Source organism: Tachypleus tridentatus, chromosome 8 (genome assembly GCF_004210375.1).
Source record: "Tachypleus tridentatus isolate NWPU-2018 chromosome 8, ASM421037v1, whole genome shotgun sequence".
In the NCBI taxonomy this organism is placed as follows: Eukaryota; Metazoa; Arthropoda; class Merostomata; order Xiphosura; family Limulidae; genus Tachypleus; species Tachypleus tridentatus.
Genome location: NC_134832.1, coordinates 107,008,431 through 107,034,902, shown reverse-complemented (window position 1 = coordinate 107,034,902; position 26,472 = coordinate 107,008,431). Strand labels below are relative to the sequence as shown.

Here is a 26,472-nt window from a genome sequence, read left to right as displayed (position 1 = left end):
CAACATGCAAACCTAAGACTTAACTTGGTTTATGGCAGTTGCTTTTCCTACTTAAATAAATATTGATGTAAAAAAGTTAATATTTTAAAAAAAAATAGTTGATTGCATTGTTAAGGAAGACGTTAACACGACAGGAAGGACCTTTTTTGGTTTCGACGTTTAGGTTCAAAGCAAAGTAGTTAATTTCAGAAGAGAACAATAATAGGACACTCTGATTTTATAAAATTCAAAAAAATAGCAACTTGAGCCTTAAGAAACTCTTTAAAAGGCTAAGAGTTGAGAGACAAGCGTCAAAAATAGATAGAATAAGATATTAAACTGTAATGTTAAAAATATTTGAGGCCCCGGCATGTGGTTAAGTGGTTAAGGCACTTGAATCGTAATTCGCGGGTTCGAATCCCCGTCACACCAAATACGCTCGCCCTTTCAACCGTGGGGCGCGATTATGTGATGGTCAATCCCACTATTCTGTGGTAAAAAAGTAGCCTAAGAGTTGGCGGTGGGTGGTGATGACTAGCTGCCTTCCCTCTAGTCTTACACTGCTAAAGTAGGGACAGCTAATGCAGATAGCTCTCGTGTACCTTTGTGCGAAATTCAAAACAAACCAAATATTAGAGAGTTATAAATATAAGAGTTTTACACTGTGTATGGATTAGTTGATTAATGTTTCATTAGTGCAAAATACATTTTTATGCGTTGCATCAGTGCTATTATGTGATAGTTAAAATTTATTTAACAACATATTTTGCTTCACTGAGGACATAACCTCTCGGTAAGAAATGAAACATTAAATACTTCCTATAAAAACATTCATTAACTTAAGAATTCTAAAACTGATGACTAACATTACTTATGAGATAAATCATGATTTTTCACGGTATGCGTTTTGAGGAAATTATACCCAGTAATTAAGAAATTATATATATATGTTCTAAGATGGGAACGATGTAAAATTTGGTTTGTGTCAAGCAGGAACCACTTGAAATAATTTGGAATCAGAAAGTGAAGAGAAACATACGAGTGATAATTAAACATATTAACCATCAATCTGTTGAAACAGATAACGGCGCTGTCTAATATTTCTAACGTTCCGAGAACGGTGATATGTACCAATAATTAACGTCTAACCTTAAGTATAGATTCCAGAACATAGTTTGAAAAATGTTTTAATAATTTTTAAAAATGATGCGAAAAGAGAACGAGAACGCATTAAAACAAATGAACATTTATTAAACATCAGTGGACAGGATGTGTCGAGAAAATGCAAATAAAAACATAATAAATGGAAACGTGCAAAAAGACGGAAGAATTAATCTTGGAATATAAATGATGAAATCAATTCGTTAATAATAAAATAAAATATTACGAAATTAACATGTGACCTTGTTCAAGAGAGAGACAAGTAGTACAGTAATTGAAATATATCAAAGAGCTAAAGAAATAAAACAACAACCATGAAAATGCAAAGTTGATCTTGAAATAAAAGAAGACACAACATCACATGGCACACAATAAATAATAATTTGGTTTGTTTTATTTTTGAGTTTCGCGCAAAGCTACTCGAGGGCTATCTGCGTTAGCCGTCCCTAATTTAGCAGTGTAAGACTAGAGGTAAGGCAACTAGTCATCACCACCAACCGCCAACTCTTGGGCTACTATTTTACCAATGAATAGTGGGATTTCCCGTCACATTATAATGCCCCAACGGCTGGGAGAGCGAGCATGTTTGGTACAACGGGGATTCGAACCCGCGACCCTCTGATTGCGAATCGAACGCCTTAACACGCTTGGCCATGCCGGGCCAAAATGTTAATTGTTTTTGTTGTTTTGAATTAAGCACAAAGCCACACAATGGGCTATCTGTGCTCTGCCCACTACGGGTATCGAAACCCGGTTTTTAGCGTTGTAAGTCCGCAGACATACCGCTGAGCCACTGGGGGGAATAATAATTTGGAAAACAGCGTAGAGTTATGAAAGTTTGACCATGAAATGGTTGTGACAAATACAGGGTGACCTGTAAGTCCTTATCCATCGATATGTTATTATGTTATATACAATTACGCATGTATTATAAATTTGTTTCTTTTTTTCAGATAAATATGGCCAATGTAAGCCCACTTACACTTGAAGAGCATATTGTGACAAGTACGTTGGTACATGAGCGCAAGAATAATGGCGACACCCTGGATATAATAACTGGCAAATTGAGAGAAAGATTCAATAAGGATCCACCAACACGAGAAACGATGTCAAACTTGGAGAGCAAATTGTTTGAAACTGGCAATATTAAGGATGCACCTCGTTCAGGAAGACTAGTTAAACGTAGAGAGTCATGTGCTGGTGTGGAAGAGTTAGTAATTAACTCACCATTAAAGTCGACACAAGAAAAGATCAGCTAAACTTGGTATCCCGCGAGGAACCATGCAGACCTTTATGAAAAAGGGCATGGGAGTTACAGCATGGCGACCCACATTTGTGAATGAACTCAGTGATGCTGATAGAGGAAATAGGAAACTGGTGTGTGATGAGTTACTGCGAATATTCGATACGATCCTTTCTCGAGAAAAGGTGATGTTTACAGACTAGTGCGCAATTTACTGTTCGAGTCGAGCACGAAATGTTTACTTCTGGGCAAAGGAGAATCCTCATTATTATGAAAAAATTGAATACAACACTCCGAATGTTATGATGTGGGCAGCACTTAATGCGCGTCATGTTACTGGATCATACTTCTTTGACGGGCCAGTAAACCATACCTCATATCTAAACATGTTACTACAATGGTTTATACCGAAACTCGATGAACTTGGAATCAGAGAGGAGGTTTGGTTTCAACAAGATGGAGCTCCGGCTCATTTTGCCCTCACTTTGCGAGATTATCTTAATGACACATTTCCAGAAAAATGGATAGGTCGTGAATCTGTAACATCCCCGGCACCCATGAAATGTCCCGCAAGAAGTCCGGACTTGACAACATGTGATAACTCTCTTTGGGAATACATATTAGACATTGTGTCTAAACAACGTTATAATACTAATGATGAGTTGAAGGCAGCTGTTACCGCAGCATTTCGAACAATAACCCCTGCTATGTTGAGGAAAATGTCTCACTGAACATGGCGTCGCATAATATAATGCAACGAGAATGAGGGACAGCACACAGATACACTGGATACATGAGATATATGGAAGGGTAGGGACTTATGGGCAACCCTGTAGAATGCAGAAGAAAATAAAGGGAATTTCAAAATGTTAATTGATGTAGTAAAAATACAGTAACAAATGTTAAGTTACAATATAATATTTTTCTCTAAATTTTAGAATTAAAGACAATTAGAGACAAGCAACATAACGAGTGTAAGGAGCTATTTGTCAAGGGATCTATTCAGAGTGTAAAATTCTACATCAATTAGATATAGATATTGGTAACTTGTAGAAGATAAATGTATACTTCGGGGCTTTAATAATTTATAAGATATATGCAAGACATTACCTGTTACTTGTTAGACGTAGCGTACATAACTGTCATTTGAAAACTTTAGCTACTGAGGCGAAAGCATTTATGGTAAACTTTGTTTTAACATATAAGAAGTACGAAATTGTGTCAGATATTTTAATGCAATAATTCATGTATACTGTTATTTCAAAAGAAATAATAGATTATATTTTAGTCTATTACACTAAAAGGAGAGATTTGAAATATTAGACTTCTCAAGCCTTTCTACATATGCATGTTGACAAAGATTAATACCTAAACCATCACACTCACCTGGTTTACTCTGGTAGTCCTTCAGTGCGGCTGGATGGTGATGTTTAATAGCATTCATCCTCCGGTGGTGGATACCAGGTCCCTGCTGAGGAGCCATTCTTGGCCGCATCCGTGGCTGTTCCACGGGAAGCACTCTTTGGCGCTGTTTGGGCAGCTTCTCTCGTGCTTGTGTGTGAGAGTAGAACATAGTAAAATTCGAAACGATAACCGGAACCGGAAGGGCAATTGTCAACACACCGGCTAATGCACAGAGTGCACCCACTAACATTCCTGCATATGTTCGAGGAACCATGTCTCCATATCCAACTGTTGTCATGGTAACAATTGCCCACCACAACCCTTCTGGAATGCTAGTGAAATCGTTGACAGGGTTGATCTGTAATCTTTCCGCATAATAAACTAGACTGGCGAAGATGACAATGCCAAGAATGAGGAAGAACACCAACAGAAATAGCTCTTTCGCACTGGCTTGAAACGTGTGAACTAAAATTTTTAAGCCACGGGAGTGACGTGTGAGTTTAAATAGACGAAGAATTCGAATAATACTGAAGAAGTCCAGAATGTCGGCGTTTTCTAAGTCGGAGGCTAGCTTCTGGAGGAGCATATCTGAGTAAAACGACATGGTTGCAATAAAGTCGATAACGTTTATCGGTGCACGAATGAAGTCTAGCTTGCTGGGAGCTACAATAAAGCGAACTGTTATTTCAAACGAGAACCATAAGTTACACACACTCTCAATGTAGAAAAAGGCCTCGTGGGGATCAGTCTTGGTTTTATCTAGTGTCCAAACTGTTAGATTGGGCGGGAAGTTCACTGTCTTGTTTACAATAACCGGAACTCGCATGTTCGGGTGGGTCTTCAGACAAAAGGACAAGATGGACACGCAAATAAAGAACACAGACATCACGGCTATCACCTGAAATGAAAAATTATAATAATTTATTTACTTAGGTGGCGCTTTGTAGGAAAAGCCCTGGAATCAAAATCATTTATCAATATCGAGAAATATATATATCAAAACGGATTTAAGACTGTAAAATATATAAACAGAGTTCTTTCAGAACATTTAGGCATTCCTATTACTGGGCCTATGAAATAACTTATTTAAGTTGACATTATTGTTTTACTTTCTATCAAGGTTATTAATATTAAAAATAAACAAGTATGTTCCAAGTTTGTAATGAATAAAAACCCCATAACCTGAGTGCTCTCGATAGGTGAACCTTTCTTCTTCAAGGGCAAATTGGGAATCGAAGTTTTTAATCCAACGTACTGTCAAGCTTGTTTGTTAAATGTTTAAGGCACTGTAGAGACAAGTAAGTTTAGAAAGATAAAGATAATGGGAGATAGTGAATGATAACTAACATCAGCAGTTTTTTCTCACTCGTTAAAACAACTCTTTAAAATATATTGAAAATAGTCATGAGATAATAGGTAGCTAGAGCTATCTGCTAATTTAAAATGATAGATTAGAAGAAAGGAGGGTAATTAACACCACCCACCATAAACTATTGGTATTCTTAACCAACAAATAGCAGGTTTGACTTCACATTATAAAGCCCTTACGGTTGAAGGGAGAGACACTTTTGGTGAATGGATTCGAACCATACCACCCATTTTGTCAAACAACCTCTGTAGTTGAGATCACATATTCATGGCTTTTATCAACGTTTGACGTGGAGTCAACACCAGCACAAATGCTATGTACAACTGTTGTGTACCAACTAATGTGACAATTATTTGGTTAAATGTTTAACTATTTTTATTAGCAAATTCAGTCAAATAGATAAGTGGATTTAAGTCTCAGCTAGTTCGTGTACTTGACTGTTTACAAAATGTAAAAAATGTTAAAATTCATGAGAGATAAAGATTAACATTGAAACCTCTGGATCCAAATGGTCTTTTTCTGCACCATATCGGGCAGATGTACGGTGGTGTTTCCTCTCTACCGTTTGTTGTTGTTTCAGAATTTTCGAGTTGCGCAAAGGGCTACCTGAGTATAGTACCTCTTATTTATGTAGACCAGAAGGACGTCAACTAGTAAAAGCACCCGCTTTCTATCTTGTTTGGCTGCTCTCGTCTAATCGAACTGTAGGAGTTTACGGTCACTATATATATTATGGCTCATCCATGGCCATAAAGTGAGAAAGCGTTTTTTGCGAGTACGAAACGATAACTGCTAGGTCACACCCGATCTATTTAGCATTGGTTCTAAACTATAATATGTATCGCGTACACACCAGAAAATAGACATTTCCACAACGTTTACTTTCCTAAAAGTTCAGTTTGTCGAATTATCTTTACTAATCTCTGATCATGGAGGAAATCACGAAAACTCTGTGTTATAAAACGTTTAACGTATTTATATACACATGAAACTGCACATAAACTGACCACTTCCTATTTAGAGCAAACTAAATGTGATGACAAGGAACCAAACTTTATTTAAACCAAACATACTTTAGTTTTATTATTTAACTTATATTACAAATGAAACTACAGATAGTTTTTAGTTCTTCCTTCTGGATTCAAACCACGCTTAAAACTAAAAATGTGTGAGTTTTTAAGCAACATTAACTAAGAATGTTTAAACCCTCGAGCTTCTCTATTTATGTATATAATTAAAACCATATTTTTATTGATAATTTCCAAATTTTAGCCCAGATCAGCAAATTATGAGCTTCTGATGGAATAGAACTCATTAATGTCAATGAATATTCAACCCTGAACAAGGACACTAGTTCTTTAGCATCCTCTTTTATACCTTTTACACTTTTTAATATTAAGCTTCATTTTTTTCGTAGATATACACGTATTATTCCAATTAACTTTGTTCTAAACGTTTTAGACGACAGTATTATTCTTTGTTTTCTTAAAGTTCATCCTCTTATCTCCACAGAGGTCTTGCTATAAAAGTACCTGTATTTTGTATTCCCAGAAGACAACCTAAGCTTGCTCACTATTTGTTCTACATTACAATTTAAACTTTTCGTTACTAGAGATTTTATCTGCACAGAAATATCTTTAATGTAATCTGTTACAATCCCATCTATTACTGTATTATTATTTTTACTTCTGAGTGGTTATAAAGAAAAGCCAATATTTAAAATGATTATATCTTCAAAAGCTCTTCTCCCAGACGAATAACATTTCTCCAGAGTCACTTTAAGACTCATAAGAATGAGAAAGATTTGAATGTTCATAACATTTTATTTCTCTTGTTTCTACTCCTTCTCAACAGTATAAAATTGGTGATATGAAATATCAGTGTGCACACTTGTGCAGTTGATTTTCGGCTGTGCTCTGAGAAAAATAATCACTTTTCTCTTTGGTTAAAAAGACAATTGTTAAGAGAAGATGGACGCCCACTTTCTTACAAGTGCCCTAGTGTTGGTTCCAGGCAATAGAATCCTTAAAAGATGTTCCCGATTCTGAGCAGTTTTTTGTATCAATGGAGTAGAAACGTAATAAAAACTTAGAATATGCAAGACAAAGCTGACAAGGATTCGTTTGGAGCAACAAGTAAAAAGTAAAAAAAAGTTTCGCTCAAGAAATAGGTTTGTCATAAACTACAATGGGTACAATAATAATAACATATTAATGCTTAAAAATTATCCTTATATATGCCTATATGCTTTTCAAACTTCATTTTGCTCATGTTTTAGTGAGGTCGATGACTGACTAAAATTAACCATTATTGTCTTTTGGACGTACAAATTCTACCTTTCTACCAGTGGATATTTCAATTCAAGAAATGCTGTATACTAAGCCCTTAAAATCCTACAGTCATTTCACTAAAAGAGCCGAAGTGGGCTTGGTGGTATTAACTTGCTGACCTGTGGATCTGATAACCTATTATTAGCGTCTCATTACCATAAGAAAACAAATGGCGTTTAGAACTTATACACCGTGGGGACGTTGTAAAAGTGACAGACAATTCCTACTATTCGACTAGCGCAGATCAAAGGTTGTTCAAGGCTGCTATTGACTAGCTATCTTCCCTGTAGTCTATTGATTCAAATTTCGGGGCGGCTACCGCAGATAGGACGTGTGTGATAAAAAAAAGGGTTCACCAAAAACCTATTTCCTATCCTTATGATATTGTACTGTGCGACTACGCCGGTACTGTTGTCATTGATTATAAGTTCTTTGAAGTTTTGACAAAACTGGTGCGCCCGAACCTTTTTCAATAAATATAGTTTTCTATGAGAAAATATTGGAGGACAATATTTTCAACATATCGGCGAATACTGTCCTAAATAGATAATATCTGAAATTAGTTAATTTAAGAATAGGCTTACTATGTTGTAAGAAAATGATGGAAAGCCTATTGTGATATTTTATCATCTGTATCATATTTGCACTTTCCTGAATAAAGCATACATGAGATTTAGTTTCCCTATCACAAGTGAGACTTAATATTAAAGAATGAGCTATCTGTGTTCTGGCCACCATGGGTATCGAAACATGGAATCTAGCTTTGTAAGTTTGCAGACATACTGCTGTGCCACTGGGAGACATAATTTTGTTCATAACCACATTGCAAGCTGTTCTATGTCTTTCATTATGATGCTATATCAAATATATATCCTTGGTTAATGTAGACAGTTAATTTTCAATTTTCAGCACTTATTTTTGTTTTCAGAACTGTCCACTTTAAAGATTACATGACATCGTTAAACTTATTAGACTAGAATTGTGATATTACACTTGATCTTTCCTAATGCCGTTAATTTCGTGTCAGTTCAAGTAGGTGCATTTGCACGTTCCAAGTATTTTATGTTTTAATTCTTTGCTAATATTTATTCATTCATTTAGGTTTATTTCATATTCAACATTTGATCCGTGTGTTACTGACTGTATCCTTCATCTTTTACCAATACTTGAAGAGTTATAGATTTATTACGATGTTGCTTTAATTATTTCTACGTTTGTTATATATCCAAGTTTGTCTTTTATTTCTTGCATTGATCTTTCACAAACTTTAATTCTATTATTTAATACTCTCATAAGAAAACATATAAACCCCAGATGTAAAACGTCATTCCAATTAGGCTTAAGTAATTTTCGTTTATATAAAACTATTTCACACTTTTAGTTTGACGCATCTAACAATCTGCAAAAATTCGATATTTTTACACAACGTAACTTGGATAAAGCAAAACATGGATGTTCACTATCATTATTCCAATTTCGTATTATTATTATTTCTTTCATTACACATTAAGACAACAGCAGTTAATCACACTGAACATTATTTAAATAGATAGATAAATCTCCGGTCCACTGTAGATAAGACCATCATTACATAATTGTTCTTATAATATATATGCATGTATCACATAAGCAGTGTTTTGACATAAACAACTGTATGAGAGATTTATAAAAATAATGAATTAAAAATATCCCCTCTCCTAGCACCAGATTTCTTAAGTGTGTTATTGTGTGGATGGGTGGGTTGGTGGGGGAAGAGCAGTAATAGGGCCTAATCTAAAATAAATATATAATTACGTTAATAGAGAAAACACCTTGAGGGGAGTCGAGCCCCTAGTTCCCCTCTCGTTTGCACCGGCCTTGATGCCCATACTGAAAGTATTAGTTAGTGTATAACAAACATACTTAAAAAAAAACACCACAGATTTTTTAGTTCTATATAAACAGTGCTCTGGTGATGAATTAAATTTCATTTTGTGATATGCTTAGATAATTTTCTCTACCCTCAATAAACTGATCTAGTTAAGACTTAGGATAGAATCAATATAGGATAGACATTATTACCTATACTCTCAGCAAATAGCTCCATTTGGATTTCACTTTTGCAGGACGTAGCGGATCTCCAATCAACAAGGTGTCAAAGTAGTTCTTATAATGATAACTTTGAGACTGATGGATTTCACAAAACCTAAGTTCTTTTCGTGCCGAACATCATCAACGATCTAAATTTGAATTAACGAACTATGGCTTCTTTCCTTCTTTTATACCGTCAACAAAATTTGTTTTTTTCCAAACATATTTGTATTAAATTTTCCTTTAATATGTATATTCCTAAAAAAAACTCTAGTTCATCATTAAATGTTTAATACTCAATTGTTTTGAGAAGAAAATTGTCCATTTTAATCTTTCAGAAGTTATCTTGCCAGAATATACCACGAAATATTTCTGAAAAAAATGTTATTTCGTTGGATATCAAACATTAGTGCAGAAAAATTATATAACGGTCTCAGTTAGATTGTAAAATTTAGAGTGTATAAAATAACATAAACTTAAGAACTATTGAAACCTAGTGAGTGTAACCTGATGGTTATGGCACTCGATTTACGTGTTATTCTCTGTGTTTCCGAACATGCCCGTTTTTTCAATCATGTGGTCTTTATAATGTTACAGTCATTCAAGCTGTTTTTTGGCAAAATAATAACCCAAAAATCTGCGGTTGGTGATGGTGACTAGCTGCTTTCTTTCTGGTCTGTCAATAGTAAATTAACGACTGCTATTTCCAGAAGAAAATTAATGTCTCGGGACTCTAAAAGACATTCTACCACCAGTCTGTATATCTTTCTTCTGCATGCGTACTCTAGGAGTGAGGATTTTTTGTAGTAGTCGTGTGTTTTATATGTGAAATTTTGTACGATGATACATTTTAATAAAAATACAAAACTATTGCTATAATAAAAATAATACGATGATCACCTTGCACATGTGAAAAATGTTTATACAGCTGGTGAACAGAACTATTGGCCTTAAAATAAAGGCAGTGTGAACCAGATATATCTCACGAAGTTTAATTAGAATAATTGATGAGGCTCCATCAGCTTTTGAAATTATATTCTTCTAAACTATATACAATTCGTTTCACTATGCACGAGGTTGAAGGGCCATGACTTTGTTTGCTACAGGGTCTCTACTAACACAGAAAGAAATTTAAACAAAAGTACAATAAATATTTCAGTTAATCCTACTACCTACTTTTGGAATCCACTATGTATTTATTATAGAACTTCCCAGTGGCACAGCGGTATATCTATAGACTTGTACTGTTACAAATCAAGTTTTGATACTCGTGGTGAGCAGAGCACAGACAGCCCATTGGGTAGCTTTATCTTAAGTACAAACAAGTAAAAAATTATTACAGAAAGTGAGTAATTTTACCCAAATATTTTCATTACTTCTTTTCACTGAGTGTTGTAGGAGATATAAAATTACTTAAATGATGCAATTTGTTTATTTTAGTTATAGTTTGTTTGTTGGTTTTGGAATGTCGCACAAAGCTACTCGAGGGCTATCTATGCTAGCCATCCCTAATTTAGCAGTGTAAGACTAAAGGCAGATAGTCATCACCACCCACCGCCAACTCTTGGGCTACTCTTTTACCAACGAATAGTGGGATTGACCGTCACATTATAACGCCCCCACGGCTGGGAGGGCGAGCATGTTTGGCGCGACTCGGGCGCGAACCCGCGACCCTCAGATTACGACGCGCTAGGCCATGCCGGGCCTAGTGATAGTTAACGGTATGTTAACAAGTAAGTAACTCGAGGGTTAAGTGATATATATTATGAATAAATATATAAAAGGTTATTTTTTTATGTGTATCATAAAAATCAAGTATTAAAAAAAGACGTCAAACTTTCACTTTCATCACGACTGTAGTGTGTTATCATAGCTTTTGATAAGGAAGATGACATATGATTTTGTACCGAAGTTATATGAAATAACAACAACAAAAGACAAAACAAAATATTTTGAAAATTAATCCTACTTTTGATAAATGCACTAAAATTGTTATTATTCATAGATAATAAGGCTGCGTACTTAGTAAACACACACAGAAGTAAAATGAAATATTATTTTAACTAGTGCAAGGGTACAATATATAGAGAAAGATAAAACCCACCTGACAGAGATTAAAGCAGCAGGTATGAAACCAAGTTAGATATTATTGCAAGAAATTCGTACAAGCATAAAAGTCTGATTGGAAAGGATTACCTTAACAACTACAAAATAGCGTAGAACGGATTATGATTAAACATAAAGACCTTTATAAAGCTAAACAAAGCGTTAAGAAAAAGTCGACTTGGAATAGATTATTTTCTTTAGTTAATGTCTACGTAAAGAACCATTATCTTAACAAACAAATGACAATGGATAAATAAGCACTGTTTAAAGTGATATAAATAAAATAACATTGAGCTAGAGCTTAAAATAGGAAATAAAGTACTTGTTTGCTTGGAAGTAAGCACAAAGCTACACAATGGGCTATCTGTGCTTTTCCCACCACGGGTATCGAAACCCAGTTTTAGCGGTGCGACTTTTAAACATACAGCTGTATCATTAAAGGAAGGGGCGAGAAAAAGGTGAACTTACTGTACCAAAATTAAAGGAATGGATGTAACAGATTAAAGCAGGAGATCTAGAAATAAATAAAAAAAATATAGTGTATTAAAAATGACAAGGATGAATATAATATATAAATGTATCAGTTAAAAATAAGAGTGAGAGATTATGGAGAGAAATATAAATTAATGGCGGTAGGTAACAGATTACTGTATTACCTAACTTAGAGATAAATAGAACAAGTTATGAAAACAAGTAATTGAAAAAAAGGAAACGAATTAGACACTAGATACTAAGTGGAAGATATTATAACAGTAGGTAAAATGTTAAAGAAAAATATATTTTCAGAAACTAAAGGGTTAATTGGAGCAAATTATTTCAGTGACTAACGAGCAATTAGGCACAGAAATTTGTAAAAGTTAAAAAACTAAGTGAAAGAGATTATTACAGTAACTGAAAGGTTAAAATGAATAGAATATAGCAAATAGACAAAGGTTTAGTTAAGTAGATTACTAAAGTAGTTAAAAGGCTAAGGGACACGTATATATATATATTAGCTAAATATTTTAGGCTAAAACACTAAAAGATCAGATAAAATCACAGAGAATCAGATTTTTACATTAGATGAAGGACTAAATATTACATATTACATCAGTAGATTAAAGAATAAGTCGGGGATGTTATGGTAGTTTTTATGAATAGGTAGAGCATATCCATATCAGACGAACATGTTATTACAGTAGATAAGTGAATAGCAAGATCATCTTATTATATGACAATGAGCCAAATCAAACAGATGCCTATGGTTTGGATTGGTTTGTCTTGTTTTGAATTTCACGTAATCCTACACCAGGGCTGGCTATCTGCGCTAGCCGTACCTAATTTAGCAGTGTAAGACTACTCTTTTACCAATGAATAGTGAGACTGAAGGTCACATTATAACGCCCCCACGGCTGAAAGGGCGAGCTTGTTTGGTGTGACGGATATTAGAACCCGCGACCCTCAGATTACGAGTCTAATGCCTTAACCACCGGGTCATGGCGGGCCGTGCCTGTGGTAGTTGAAAGCCAAAGTTAAAGAACTAATTGAAATAGCCAACTAGATAACTGATTCTAAGAACACAGAAGGTAAATTTCTAAATACATTGCAGAAAAAAAAAATAAGTAGACTAGATAAGTACAATTTGTTACAGAGTTTTGTAAGATAACTTGCAGTAGCTAGAAGGCTAAATGAAACTTTCAGTGGAACTTATTTCAGTGGAAGGAAAGGCTGCTGTAACTAGTTAACTAAGCAAGATAAACAATTTCAGAAAGTATACAGCAAGGTAGAGGGAATATGTGATTTCAGCTCTTTTTAACTAGATGGCTAATTAGAATTAACGATGTAATATATAGCTGTAAAATACCTAAATATAAAATTATATTTACGACTGCGATAGTTAAAGGACGAAAAAACCTTCCACTGATCAGATCATTGCAGCAATTAAAACGTCAAATACTACACGAGTTAAAGGACTAAGTGGAATAAACTATTGCTTCAGTTAAATGATCGGGCGAAAAGTTGGAATTTAACTTTAACTAACATTCAACGTAGGCGTAAAACATAGCTGAATAAGCTTTGCTGAAAAAACTTGGGATAAATACAACAGCTAAAGTAAGAGTAACATAGTACTCAGATAGACAGCTAGTATCAGATGATGATTGAGTGTTTGTTTTGCACATGTTGATAATCACAATGTCCTTGAGTGCGATGATAAATAGTGGGTTTGTGTGTATATTCTGATTCCGAGTGACATGCTAATAAAAATATTGAATATAGTGATGATGTACTGTTTAATGTTCTGTTTAAGTATCAGAGAGAATCTAAGAAATTGTTGTAAATAAACTAACCACTTTTCTTTACCCTTCGGTTTTGGCAAACAAAATCACGAGTTCATCATTTTGAAGCTTTATAAAATATATTTTCTATTATGATACAAGTTCCTTCGAGAAAACATTCACTAACAGTTCAGCGCATGGCGAGTTCACTCGGTGCACAGTAGTTCACCTTTGAAATGGATAATTCAAGGAAGTAGTTTTGGTTCGCTGTAATGTCTCACGGGAATCCAAATTATAAATGTTAATTTTCGACCGACAAATTGATAACGCTTTTTATTCATTACGGAAATTCTTGGACAGAAACAGAGGAAATTAAACTAGTTATGGAAATATAACCTTGTAGAATGCGTTAGAATATTAAATTACCTCTTTATTTATAAGTACAAAACTTATTCTCATGGAAGAATGCAAAAGATAATCACAAGTAATTTTATTTCTGAATAGTTGTGTCAGTGTTTATCTATTTTCCCGACAAACACAAGCTATGCACATTGCAGGAATGTTTTTTTTTGTTTCACAGAAAGACGAAATAAATGTGAAGAAAGACCCTGCTGTCATATATCATTCTGTTGACGGCTCTGTAGAAACCACTGATAAATCTTTTTTTCTTCAAGTAACTGTTTTCCCAAGTGGCTTTTGACGATCCAAAAACAACTTGGCAAAATCTCAACTGATCCGTACAAAGTTACACTAAAGTGTTATATCAACTCACGAAATTAAGATACATGTGTTAGCTTAAACAACATTTACTTAGTAGCTCTTGATTTGAAGCCACGTGACATTAGACAACGTACCTTAGCGACAACGTTGGGTTGTCTAGCATCATCCAACATCACTAAATTCTATTGATTCTGATTTTTACAACGAGGTGTCTAAACGATTAGTCACGAGACGTGAAGAAAGCAGAGACACTAAGCATACGGTCGTAAATGAGAAACCCTGTCATGTGATTTATGAGCGCCGTTTTGAGCTAACTCGTTTATGCATTTTGCTTGTACTCTGCACCGTATGCAGCGTAATATAGACCTAGAGTTTTATTAAGAACGAATGCCAACATGTATAATACTTTTTAAAAATGGTCAACAGTTTACGACATTCCTTCTGAAGTGGGTATTTATTTACTTATAGTTACGCTAAGTATGGAGCTTTGGGCACTGCGTATATTGTAGTAACATAGAATAATTGCTATGAGAGATATTCTAATGTAAAATGACAACAATAAAATAGGTTGTGACAGGTATTAGGAAATGTAAAGCATTCTTCAATATTACTTTGGAAAACAAGGGATAAATAGTAGCATGTAGTAAGTAAGTAAACAGTAAATCTTTTCTTTTTCTTCACTTTTTTCTTGTGAAACGTAAATTTTCAATGCGTGTAAATATATGTAATTATAGTGCTAAACATATACTCTGTCATTAATCCTTAGGTGTAGGCGAAACTAGTTGGTCCGTCATGGCCAGGTGGCTCAGGCACTCGATTCGTAATCCGCGGGTTCGAATCCCCGTCACACCAAACATACTCGCCCTCCCAGTCGTGGGGGCGTTATAATGTGACGGTCAATCTCACTATTCTTTGGTAAAAGAGTAGCCCAAGAGTTGGCGGTGGGTGGTGATGACTAGCTGCCTTCCTTCTAGTCTTACACTGCTAAATTAGAGCCGGCTAGCGCAGATAGCCCTCGTGTAGCTTTGCGCCAAATTCAAAACAAACAAAACTAGTTCCTCTACCAATCTATAGATAAATATGTTTATGTTCTTTAAGAGTTCAATGCCTACATTGTTTGAATTAAACATAATATAAGGACGCCTATTTATGAAGGTGGGGTGAGTGTGGGTTTAGTGATCATTGTTCTATCAGAATCATTCTCAATCAGAATAAATGCTATATTTCTCGGTACATACTCACTTCTTGGCTCAGACAAATACCAAGTATTTCGGATTACGAGTCGGGCGCCCTAACCATCTAGCCATGCCGGGTCGGAATAATTTTCAGCAAACTATTTAACCTACTGAAATAGAAACATCGAAATTACTCATCCTATTTTTGAAATTTCTAAGACATATGATCTTCTTTGTCTCTCAAATTCGTACAAGTCAAGATATTTGGACACCTTGCACATACTGAGTACTACTTACATTACGTAATGTGTTTCTTTATACTATATTGTCATCGAGTACTTTTCCTTGTAGAGCATGAGAAGTACCACAAATCCAATTGTTCAGATTACTTCGGTTAGTTTTAAAGCTAATAGCCTGATTATAAGTTTTGTCCTATTTTTAATTTTCAAAAGTAATTGTTAATTCATATTTTCTATTTGTTTATTTTTTCAAGAATCAAATCGGTGAAACGGTGATAATCCAAAGTGACTTGACAAGAGTTAGACAATACATGAAAATCCATCACTGCCCAGTGCTCTTTTTGTACCAACTATAAAATTGAAGATTTCTCAATATTTCTATCAGAGGCTTCCGTTTGTTTGCTGTTAATCAGCAGTCCGTGTTCTCCTCACCACGAGTATCGAAACTTGACATTTTGCGTTCCACGCTAACAGATGTACCACTGAGCCACCTGGGAGCTTCCACCAGAGGCATTAGATGGAATGTGAAAAAAGGAAAAAATCTGCTTTCCCGTGAAACCTTAAGACAGAACATTCTCATGGGAAATTTCAGATTTCTTTCCTCATCCACTCATAATTACAAATATGTCTTAAAGTTTGGGACTGGATGAAGTTGTCCTCTATTAAAACTTAACGTAAACTTTCTGAATGACCTGAACAGAATGCGTGTCCTAACGGTGGATGAAATAAGTTTTAATATTTGACGAAATTGTGATATGAAAAAAAAAAGTGAAAGAAAGTCTATGATTAAGTTCGTTTCATAAATAAAAGTATGAACTTGCGAATGACAGCTGTAATATACAGCAGGAGGACGTTTGCAGGTGTAAGAATTATTACTTCCAGAACAACAACTATTCAAACTACTTAAGTGCTTAGTGTGTGTTTTCGTATAGCAAAGCCACATTGGGCTATCTGCTGAGCCCATCGAGGGGAATCGAACCCCTAATCTTAACGTTGTAAATCCGTAGACATACCGCTGTAATAGCGGAGGGCCTTAAGTGCTTAGAAATTGGAGAGTTGTATCAGAGATATAGAGGTTAAAAGTTCCCAAAAATACCAGTGATGATAATGATTTGCGTTCCTCCTGAGCTTAATTTTTGAACATTGCTAAAAACGCGGTGTATATTTGATATTTGATTCGGTATTTAACATGTAGTGGGTTTCATTGAAATAATATTTAATCTGTGATTTTATTATTTATTACATATTCAACTTGGGGCTTTGGCTGTAAATGAAGTAGATTTAAATGGGTACCTGTGTTGTTCCAGCATTCAAAATTTTTGAACATGTTTCTAACGCTTGATTAAAGCTTGGTAAAAACTCAGTATATATATATATATAATAAAGTTATCGAAACTACAATATTGCTGTTCTTGTTTGCCTCTCTAGAGAACGTTTATAGTTTTAGAGGCTATGCAGTAAAAGGTACTCAGGTAAAACGAGTGCCCATTGAAGAAAACTAGTATAATGTACAGTTTCTAACTCATACATTTGTTTGAGGGAACTTCTAACGTTTTTTCTGGCTTTCATTGTGTCAAACTTAACACTTCTGAAATAAATCTTAAATTTGAGACCTGTAACAGATTTACTGCTTTACATCTATATTAATATCTACGTGTATTTCAGTTTGATGCATGTGACGTATATTATTGGATGTGTATTGGACAAGTCCCGCCTGTTCTTTAAATTTATAGAAAATTCTCGAGAGTAAGAATCAACAGTATGCGTTTTTCGAAAGTACTAGCATATTTTCGAATATTGTTGAGTCAACTGAACTTTCGAGAATTTTGCCTAAAGTTTATAAACCGACGAGCCAAAAAACGGTTTTAGGATATTGTTTTGTCTCAACAGTCAGTATACTATAATCCTAGGAAGTTTTAATTGTGACAAACGCTTAGTAATCGTAAAACTACAGATATTTGACCAGGAACGTTTACAGATTTCGCACATTACACACTTCAGTGAATTAACTTCGGTGTTCGTATTTATAGGAGGGCACATTAAATATAGTTGTCGGTAAAAAACTCACGTGCGAAGAATAGATCTAGCTAACATTCCTATCAAATGAAATATATCAGTGTATCAACACAAAATTAATTTGTTCGTTGTGGACCTGGACCGTCGATATAGTTTTCAGTTCTAGACCAGATAGAAGACTTAGTATAGTTTGTAAAACTCTTGCATATAAACCATATTCGTGTAATAACAATTTGTAGTAACCGTTATTATAAATTGTATTGTTGTTTGTATATTAGAATATATTTATGTTAAGTAAGAAAATTGTTTGTATAAATCTTGTTCGCAAATGTCATTAATTTGATACATATTGACATTCAATAAACTTCTAAGTTCAAATTTTCGGCTAATTGAATACTTAATACGTACTGCACGTATCATAATACATCAATAAGTTATAATACCTAACAGACCAAACAGTTTAGAATGTGAAGTGATCGAACACATCACTCTGTAACGCTTTTGAGACATTAATTTGTGCACCTGTGTTGTTAAATTAGCTAAGTTAAATGCTGTGCTTTAATACAATTTTAACTATATAGAAAAGCTTTTTAAAACTTTATCTAAATCTAGGAAAGATTTTAACGTTTTGTAGCAGGAAAATTTCGATAAAGGAGGTGGTAGCAAAAATGAAAAACAAACAGTGTTTTATTTCCACAACTTCGAGAATTTTAAGAAAAGTGAGTGTATGTACAGTCAAATTACAAATTACTCTATAATGAACCGTTTTAAATCGTTAGACTGTATTCCTTTATGCTTGGTTGTTTTATTAACGTAAATACAAATTTGTGTTTGCTTTCTTTCAACTGTTTGACTTTTGCGTCTTCATTTTACAATTTATTTATTGTGTTTTCTCCAACAAATCGCATATTTAAGTGGCTCTTAGGAAATAGATAGATAAAAATTTTAATATTTTCGCAATTTAAAATTACTTTAATTTTTAACTCTTATTTCAGTAGGGATCTTCAAGCTTGTTCTCTAAAAAATTTTGAAAACAAATAATGTACGTTCAGAATCAGAATATAAATATTTAAAAAATACATTATCATAATCAATACGAACATATACTGCTTCTTGTTTGTCTATAATTTTATTTTCAGTAAGTGTTTCAAGATTTGGTAATTTTAACTTCAACACCATTTTATTCTATACATGAACAGTCATTTGGTTGTTGGAAGCGGATCAGTCAGTCAGCAGCAACTTTTACTTGTGCTATTACACTTAACTGGACAGTGGAATCGACTGTCACATTTATAACGTCTCCACAGCTGAAAGTGTAGAGCATGTTAAACAACAAATGGTGACTTTAGCCTTTGATTTTTAACGAGCCATGGTAAGCCTTGGGCCATTCTTGGTTCATTGTTTAAATAATAATTATTCATAGTTGTTTCAAATTAGGATGTTTATGCAAATCAACGTTAGTTTGAAAAATTTCAAATATTTAGATTAGCAAATCAATAAAAGCTCTAAAAGTGATTAAATCATAAACATTAATAGTTCGTTGAAAGTTACTTGCATGTCCACAAAACTTATTTAGTTTGCAAATGATGAATATGCTAGAAAAGCTGCTTATGTAATTGTTTGAATATAATTTACATTAATTATTTAGATAACAAATCTCTATCAGTTTTCAGGTTTAATATTTAGCAGGTAATTATTATAATTTGAGTATCTAGGAAATCCTTAGGGCATAGAACTTGTAGAAGTACCGATGATCATATTTTCTTCAAATTACTAAAACTAGGAATATCCCAAGGCAATAACTTACACACTCTTAATTGGAACTTTAATAAGGTATTTTAGGTAACCTGATCCCCATTTCTCCCTTACAACATGTCATTAATATTAAATGTAATATAATCTCATTGAATAAAGCAGACAACTAAATATTCCGGGCCGTATACCTTCGTCACAGTATTTGATGGAAGTCAAGGAAACAAGGCGTTTGTACGAATTTATTGCCACTCTTTGTAGGTTTAGCAACTGAGAAGCCTGTTACGTCACTGCTTCCCTGCTTTGGCTTTTCATAACACGACATTAAGTATTTTAACACCGTTTGACATCACTATTTTTCATTATTATTGAGGATAACACAAGTTGAATAAAATGTGAGCCCTTTGTCACCATTTAAATATTAATAATTATTTACCATTATAGGAAATAATTTGTTTTTCTTTTTTTGCTGAAGACACCAAACTAGAGGATATAATATTAAACAGCTTAACTTCACAATACTACTGTCTCTTAACTATGGATAACATTAAGTTAAATTGTCTAACACCTTCCTGTCCTTTTACTGTTGATAACACCAAATTATCAAACATCACATGCCATCTTTTTTTTTACAGTTCTTGACTGTTTAAAACACTAAATTATCCAATATCACATGACATTTTCTTTTATCTCAAGACTGTTATCTAATATTGTAACATAACGTTTTTTTCTCTTCTCTGTTAAGCTTACTGATTCAACTTTTAAGCATCTATTTGATTTTATAATCTAGATGCGTTTAGCAACCGCCAAACAACAAGCCCTCTTCCCTCAAATTGTAGAGTTCTGACACAGCACGTTTGACAGTGTACACTTCAAGCAGTGTTGCACTGTCCCTAATTTCGAACCACTGATTAAAGAAATGCCCACTAACCGGCAGTAACCACTTTTACTTTTTTATTTTCTTATTATCATAAATGTGTATATGATGTGACATAACTTCATCTACGGTTTATTGATAATACTAAACCAAGTTACCTAAGGTCATGTGACATCATAATGTTTCTCTTAGCAAAATCATATTGTCTAACATCATTATTAATACAATCTAACATCACTGCCCACTTTTGTTTATTGATAATATTATTTCAGTATATAACAATATATAACTTAAATTCAATTAACTGACATACTCTGTAGTTATAACTTTTTATATTATTTAACACTGATGGAGCACTGGTGGATCAAAATAGCTAAGCTGTTCTATTCCAAATATAATAAAACACATCAATCGCGTTTATGTATTTCATACCATGGTACTTTAAAACAATGCATAATGCGATAAGACACGTGTTAAACTTTGTCTATGAATAAAATTTCTCATGTATAAAATTGAAATTTAAAATGTAATTCATACTGTGCGCGAGGTCTGGCTATACTGACTCGTGAGTCATAATGTGGCCTGTTGGACCACGCTGAATTTGTGTAAATAAAAGTCATAAAACCATGAAATAGTTGATTATATAACCATTCATAAATGTTTGGTAATAATCAGATTTTAAAGTGCAAGGAAAGATATATATATAAGCTAACTGTTTATACAATTATACACATTGTACTAATCAGAGTTTAAAATGCAAGGAAAGATATAAGTATATGTGTACAATGTTAAACACAAGTTACTACTATAGTGTACATCACTATACACGTTGTTCTAATCAGAGTTTAAAATGCAAGGAAAGACATAAATATACGAGCTAGGTGTGTACAATATTAAACACAAGCTACTAATATCGGGTATCCCACTGGAACAATGGTAAGTCTTCAGATTTACAACATTGATATCAGGGATTCGATGCCCCTCGGTGGATTCACCAGAGAGCCCAATGTGGCTTTGCTATGAGAAAACACACCCACACATATATACTAATATTGGTTTATAGTATGGAAAGGTATAACTGCCATACATTACTTTTTCATAACTGTACAGAACCAACTAGTGGCAACCGGAATTTAAAAAATAAATAAAGGCTATAAAAATACAAATGAACTCACAGGTTGTATATAACATCATATAGCCTTATAAGTAATATCACTCAAATATAGAATATAGTAGCTAAACTTTTTAAAACACATGAGATAAAAAAATGTTTACATGATATATTGAACTATTAAGCTCTTATTTTTACATTTCTATGTGAATTTTGACCCCATAAATGTTATTTTGAAGTTAGAATTCTTTTACATTATCTCAAGTATAATTTATTATCTTTATTTGTTCCTGTTCAAAGATGGCTGAAACGTGTATGACAAAAACGTGGATAGAATATAAGTGGCAAAGCTATGCAATGATGTATTAGATATCATAATATGCTATGAAACTACAATAACTATAAAAATAAATTGAGATACATCGTTTCATATTTTCGCCCAAGATTAGGAATTATTAAGGTTAGAAGATTGTATTCAGGTTTTAACGGATACAATTCATACCCGCAGCTCTGGATAATGTCGAAGCTTCGTATTGAAGCCTTCCCATCATGAGTCTAAGAATCTTTATTCATTATTCAAGTTGGACTCCATACTTTCTCTGTTAGGTACGTAAATATATATATATATCAACTGCTGTAATTACTGTATAATATTAGCAATTTTTATAGTAATTGAAAAAGACACTACAACAACTCTTTGTGAAATCCCGCGAGACTGATTATTATTGTTTTTAAAAATCAAACCTTTTTGTTTGTTTGTTTTGTTCAATTGTCGATGTTGATATATATTGTCTCCCATTCCCGTAAATATCACAGGTTTTTTTTACCAGAATTTAACCTTGTGTTTACTTTTTTAATAGGATACTATTTTCCTATTTTTTTATTCGTGAATGGGTTCAATTTTTACTACAATTAAATACACCATTTAAAAATTCAATGTATATAAAATACCATTGATAATTGAATAATATAAAAGGTGAGTGATAATTTTTATTGTAATTCACGTGTACATTATTTGTTTATTTATTTTATATATACATATCGTTTTATTTTTTTTAGATTTGAATAATCATACTAGGAAGGGTTAACGGATTACATGTTGATGTCCAAAACAGTTCGGTAGCAACTGAGCGATAGCTAATCGGCGACAGTAAATTATGTTAAAAGACTGGACAAGTTGTCAAAATACAACTAGCAGAAAAATAAACTTTTCGACAATTGTGTCATGAGATGGATTAGTTATTATATTTACAGTTACTTAGGGGAATGTATACGTGTTTACATGTACATATAACAGGTTTACAACGTACATGAATAATTTGTTGCATTTTGGATCGATAAATACAAAATACAATGATTTGATACTGATGAAACACTTTATTATATCAACGCAACAAAATTATATCCCAAGCTCTTGAGATAGCTATATTATTGCCAAACAATTGAACTAATTATTTTACTTCGATAGCCATAAGCACTCACCTAGTCTACTATCAGCAATACTATTGTTACATTAGAAATATTGGTATGTCAACAAATCTGTCGGTAAGTGATAATATTGTCTGTCAACTGGTAATATTGTCGACGAATTTCGTGTCGCCGAGGTTGTCGCTCAGTTTACCTTTAACGGTCCAAGACTGTCGTACGCCAATTATTATTGTACTTCTAAAATGGAGTTTTAAATTAAGCAGTGTTAAATGTCACTTAATTGACACATACGTGAGTTATTGACATGAACAATTAAATGTTTCTTACTGTACTAGGTGTACATTAGGAATGATTGTCAGTTACTATAGATTCAGACTAAATATGACTTAGTGTGTTTGGAAAATTACCATATTCTATCATCAGCTCTGGATTTCACGTAATCTTCTTTTAATTAGAAACACTCTTTTATTTAAACAAATTAGATGAGTATAATTTTTTCATTACATTAATCAAAACAGTGTGCTTATATAGGTTTTAAATGTAGTGCACTCTGAAGTTTGCTTGAAGCAACCAAAGATGCTGTTAAAAAGGAGTTGAATAAAAATACTGTGTATATAATGTACATCATTAAACAGTCCATCTGCTGTATAATGTTGAACAATATATCAGGTGTAAAGCCATAGTATTGTTAATACACCTAAATTAATTTAGATTATCATTTAATGTGCTACAAATGACTCAAAAATCCAACAAATATCATATACACATCACCATTAACAGCAACCTAACCGGATGCCTTTGGCTTTAAAATCCGGACTGTGCTGTTAAACATTGAATAAGCGATAGTGCAGTCCACACCAAATAGTAAAGCGAATCAGAAATTACATTAAGCTCCTACGTCACATCCAACATTTTCCACTTTATATTTGGCAAAAAGAAAATAAATCTGCAATCAGTCACTTAACAGATGGTTCGCTATATAATAAATGAACAATAAATTAGGCACAATGCTGTAATAATATTCACACATAGTTAAGTTGATTTATGTTACCCTATGGTGAACTAAAAAGGACTCGCATAGGTAATACAAATTTATAGTGCCTAGCATATTATGCTCCAAATGGGTTATGATTTTTGCATGCACTTACATATATTATATTTGTTTAAGTCACTCTTTTCACAGATTTAGATTCTTAGCACTTTTTGGATAAACAGCGCAGACCTTGCTAATTATTAAATTATGTCAGAAGCAGAATTCTATGTGATTCACATCTTATTTATTTTTTGCTTTATAAACACTTTTTCCCGTATACCTATCATTCCTCACTTACCCTTGAATATTTTATTTTGTAAAATGCTTTAAACTGGTACTGAATGAATATAAATTCATCTGAGACATCAGGTTAAATTATGTATTTGTACAGTTTACGTCACAAATGAGTGTTAAAGAACGTAAAACGTCAAAATGCATTATTATTCACCCTTAAAATATTATTTGATTTTACTATGGTTTTAAGCTTATAACACGTGCAACTGATATCCATATAAACAGAAAAGATAGATAAAAAATTATATCTATCTGTTAAATTGAGTCAATACTCAAGCTCACATTCACTAAACAATGGAATTCATTCGATGAATTCCAATTGAAAACTGTGTGCAATCGACACATATTTTTACAGGGCTTGGTTTTTTTCATGAGGTAAAGTTTTATTGACTGAGTACATGTAATTTCGTATAGTTATTAATGTGATGTATTCTATGCCTTATGTCGTTCCTCATGCAAAATAGGTCACTGTGTATGTGTTAGACCCGCACGCAATCGCCAACGTACAAAGAAATATTACAACTACAATTTAAATAATCTATTTTTTCTCTCCGAATTTTTCCTTCAGAGTCGTTTTGCGTAATAAAATACACTTATTCCCTACCAACTGAAAATATCTGTAATAGCTGAAATACACGAAGAAACTGGAAGATATACAAATATAAGAAACAATCAAACAATTAGAGAATCCTTTACGCTCTCACGTGCTAATGATGTCGTATGGTCGAATACCTGAGATATAGCCATATTTTTCAACTCGTCAGGAAGTAAACCCAAAATAATTCAAACAAATGTTTGTACACAAATATCAGTCGAATCCCTGTCTCACCAAACATGCTTGCCTTTTCAGCCGTGGGGTCGTTATAATATGTTTGTTTGTTTTTTGTTTATTTTTTGAATTTGGCGTAAAGCCACACGAGAGCGATCTGTGCTAGCCGACCCTAATTTAGCAGTGTAACACTAGAGGAAAGGCAGCTAGACATCACCACACACCGCCAACTCTTGGGCTACTCTTTCACCAACGAGTAGTTATGTGGAGACATGTAATCTTAACCAATTACATTTTGAAGTCCATTATTTATAGCTAGTAAACCGTTGATAATAACTAATAAATAGGAAGGCAATGTTATTTACTAAACCAGAAATATCAGCCAATAAACAGTGATATAGCTACTAAAATGTATATAGGATCTGACTTCTCGTAGTCATGTTTATGTTATAACGAATTTAAACAAAATGATACATTTAAATGTTCTACTTTTTTAAAGCACTTCAGTTTAATTTGCAAACCAATATTAGTCTTCTTACTTTCTCTTTATGTCGTAATATTAAGCTTGTGTTTTATTATTAACCCTCCTTGATCATAAGAGCAGTTTGATTTCATAACGTCTCCGAGGGATACGCGAAGGATTATACCTAGGACGACTTGGAACCTTAACACATTTTTCTCTAGGAGTTTGTATGTCTGTATATATATATACCTAAAGAACTTTTCGGTATAGGACGCCGTGTGTCATTTCAGTAGCATGGATTTCATTTCAAAAGCACTAGAACCATCGATCTTTCTATCAAGTTATGTAATCTGTCACCTGCCTCCTTCAAAATACGTTTCGGTGCCTAGGACGATTGTTTATGAAAAGCTTCAGTGGTTGCCAAGCAACAACTTTGCACTTGAGTACATGTCCCTGGCTCTAGCTTCACGTAACTGAACTAAGTCTGAAAAGTTTTTCAATGCAAACTAAATTAACTGAGCCTTCTTGCTTCAATTCCTTTTGTAGTGAATTAGTTATTGAAAGGGAAGGTAATATAAACCATTCAAAATGTAAAAACAAACAAATAACGTATTAGACTACAACTATAAAATGTAACGGACATTATCACAATCAATATTTTTTGCGGTTCCTGAGGTG

The 26,472-nt window shown here is 33.5% G+C and overlaps 1 protein-coding gene across 4 annotated transcripts in view; it reads right to left on the bottom strand.

Annotated features, from left to right (window-relative positions):
* LOC143223151 (potassium voltage-gated channel protein Shaw-like) overlaps positions 1–26,472 on the bottom strand; it is a 162,928-nt gene that overhangs the window by 13,739 nt on the left and 122,717 nt on the right. For all 4 annotated transcript variants that reach the window (XR_013012686.1, XR_013012687.1, XR_013012685.1 and 1 more), the window contains exon 3: positions 3,770–4,685. Coding sequence is in view for 1 of the 4 variants with exons in the window: in XM_076450705.1 (XP_076306820.1) it covers positions 3,770–4,685 (916 nt within the window). In the remaining 3 variants the exon portion in view is untranslated. The remainder of the gene's footprint in view (positions 1–3,769; positions 4,686–26,472) is intronic.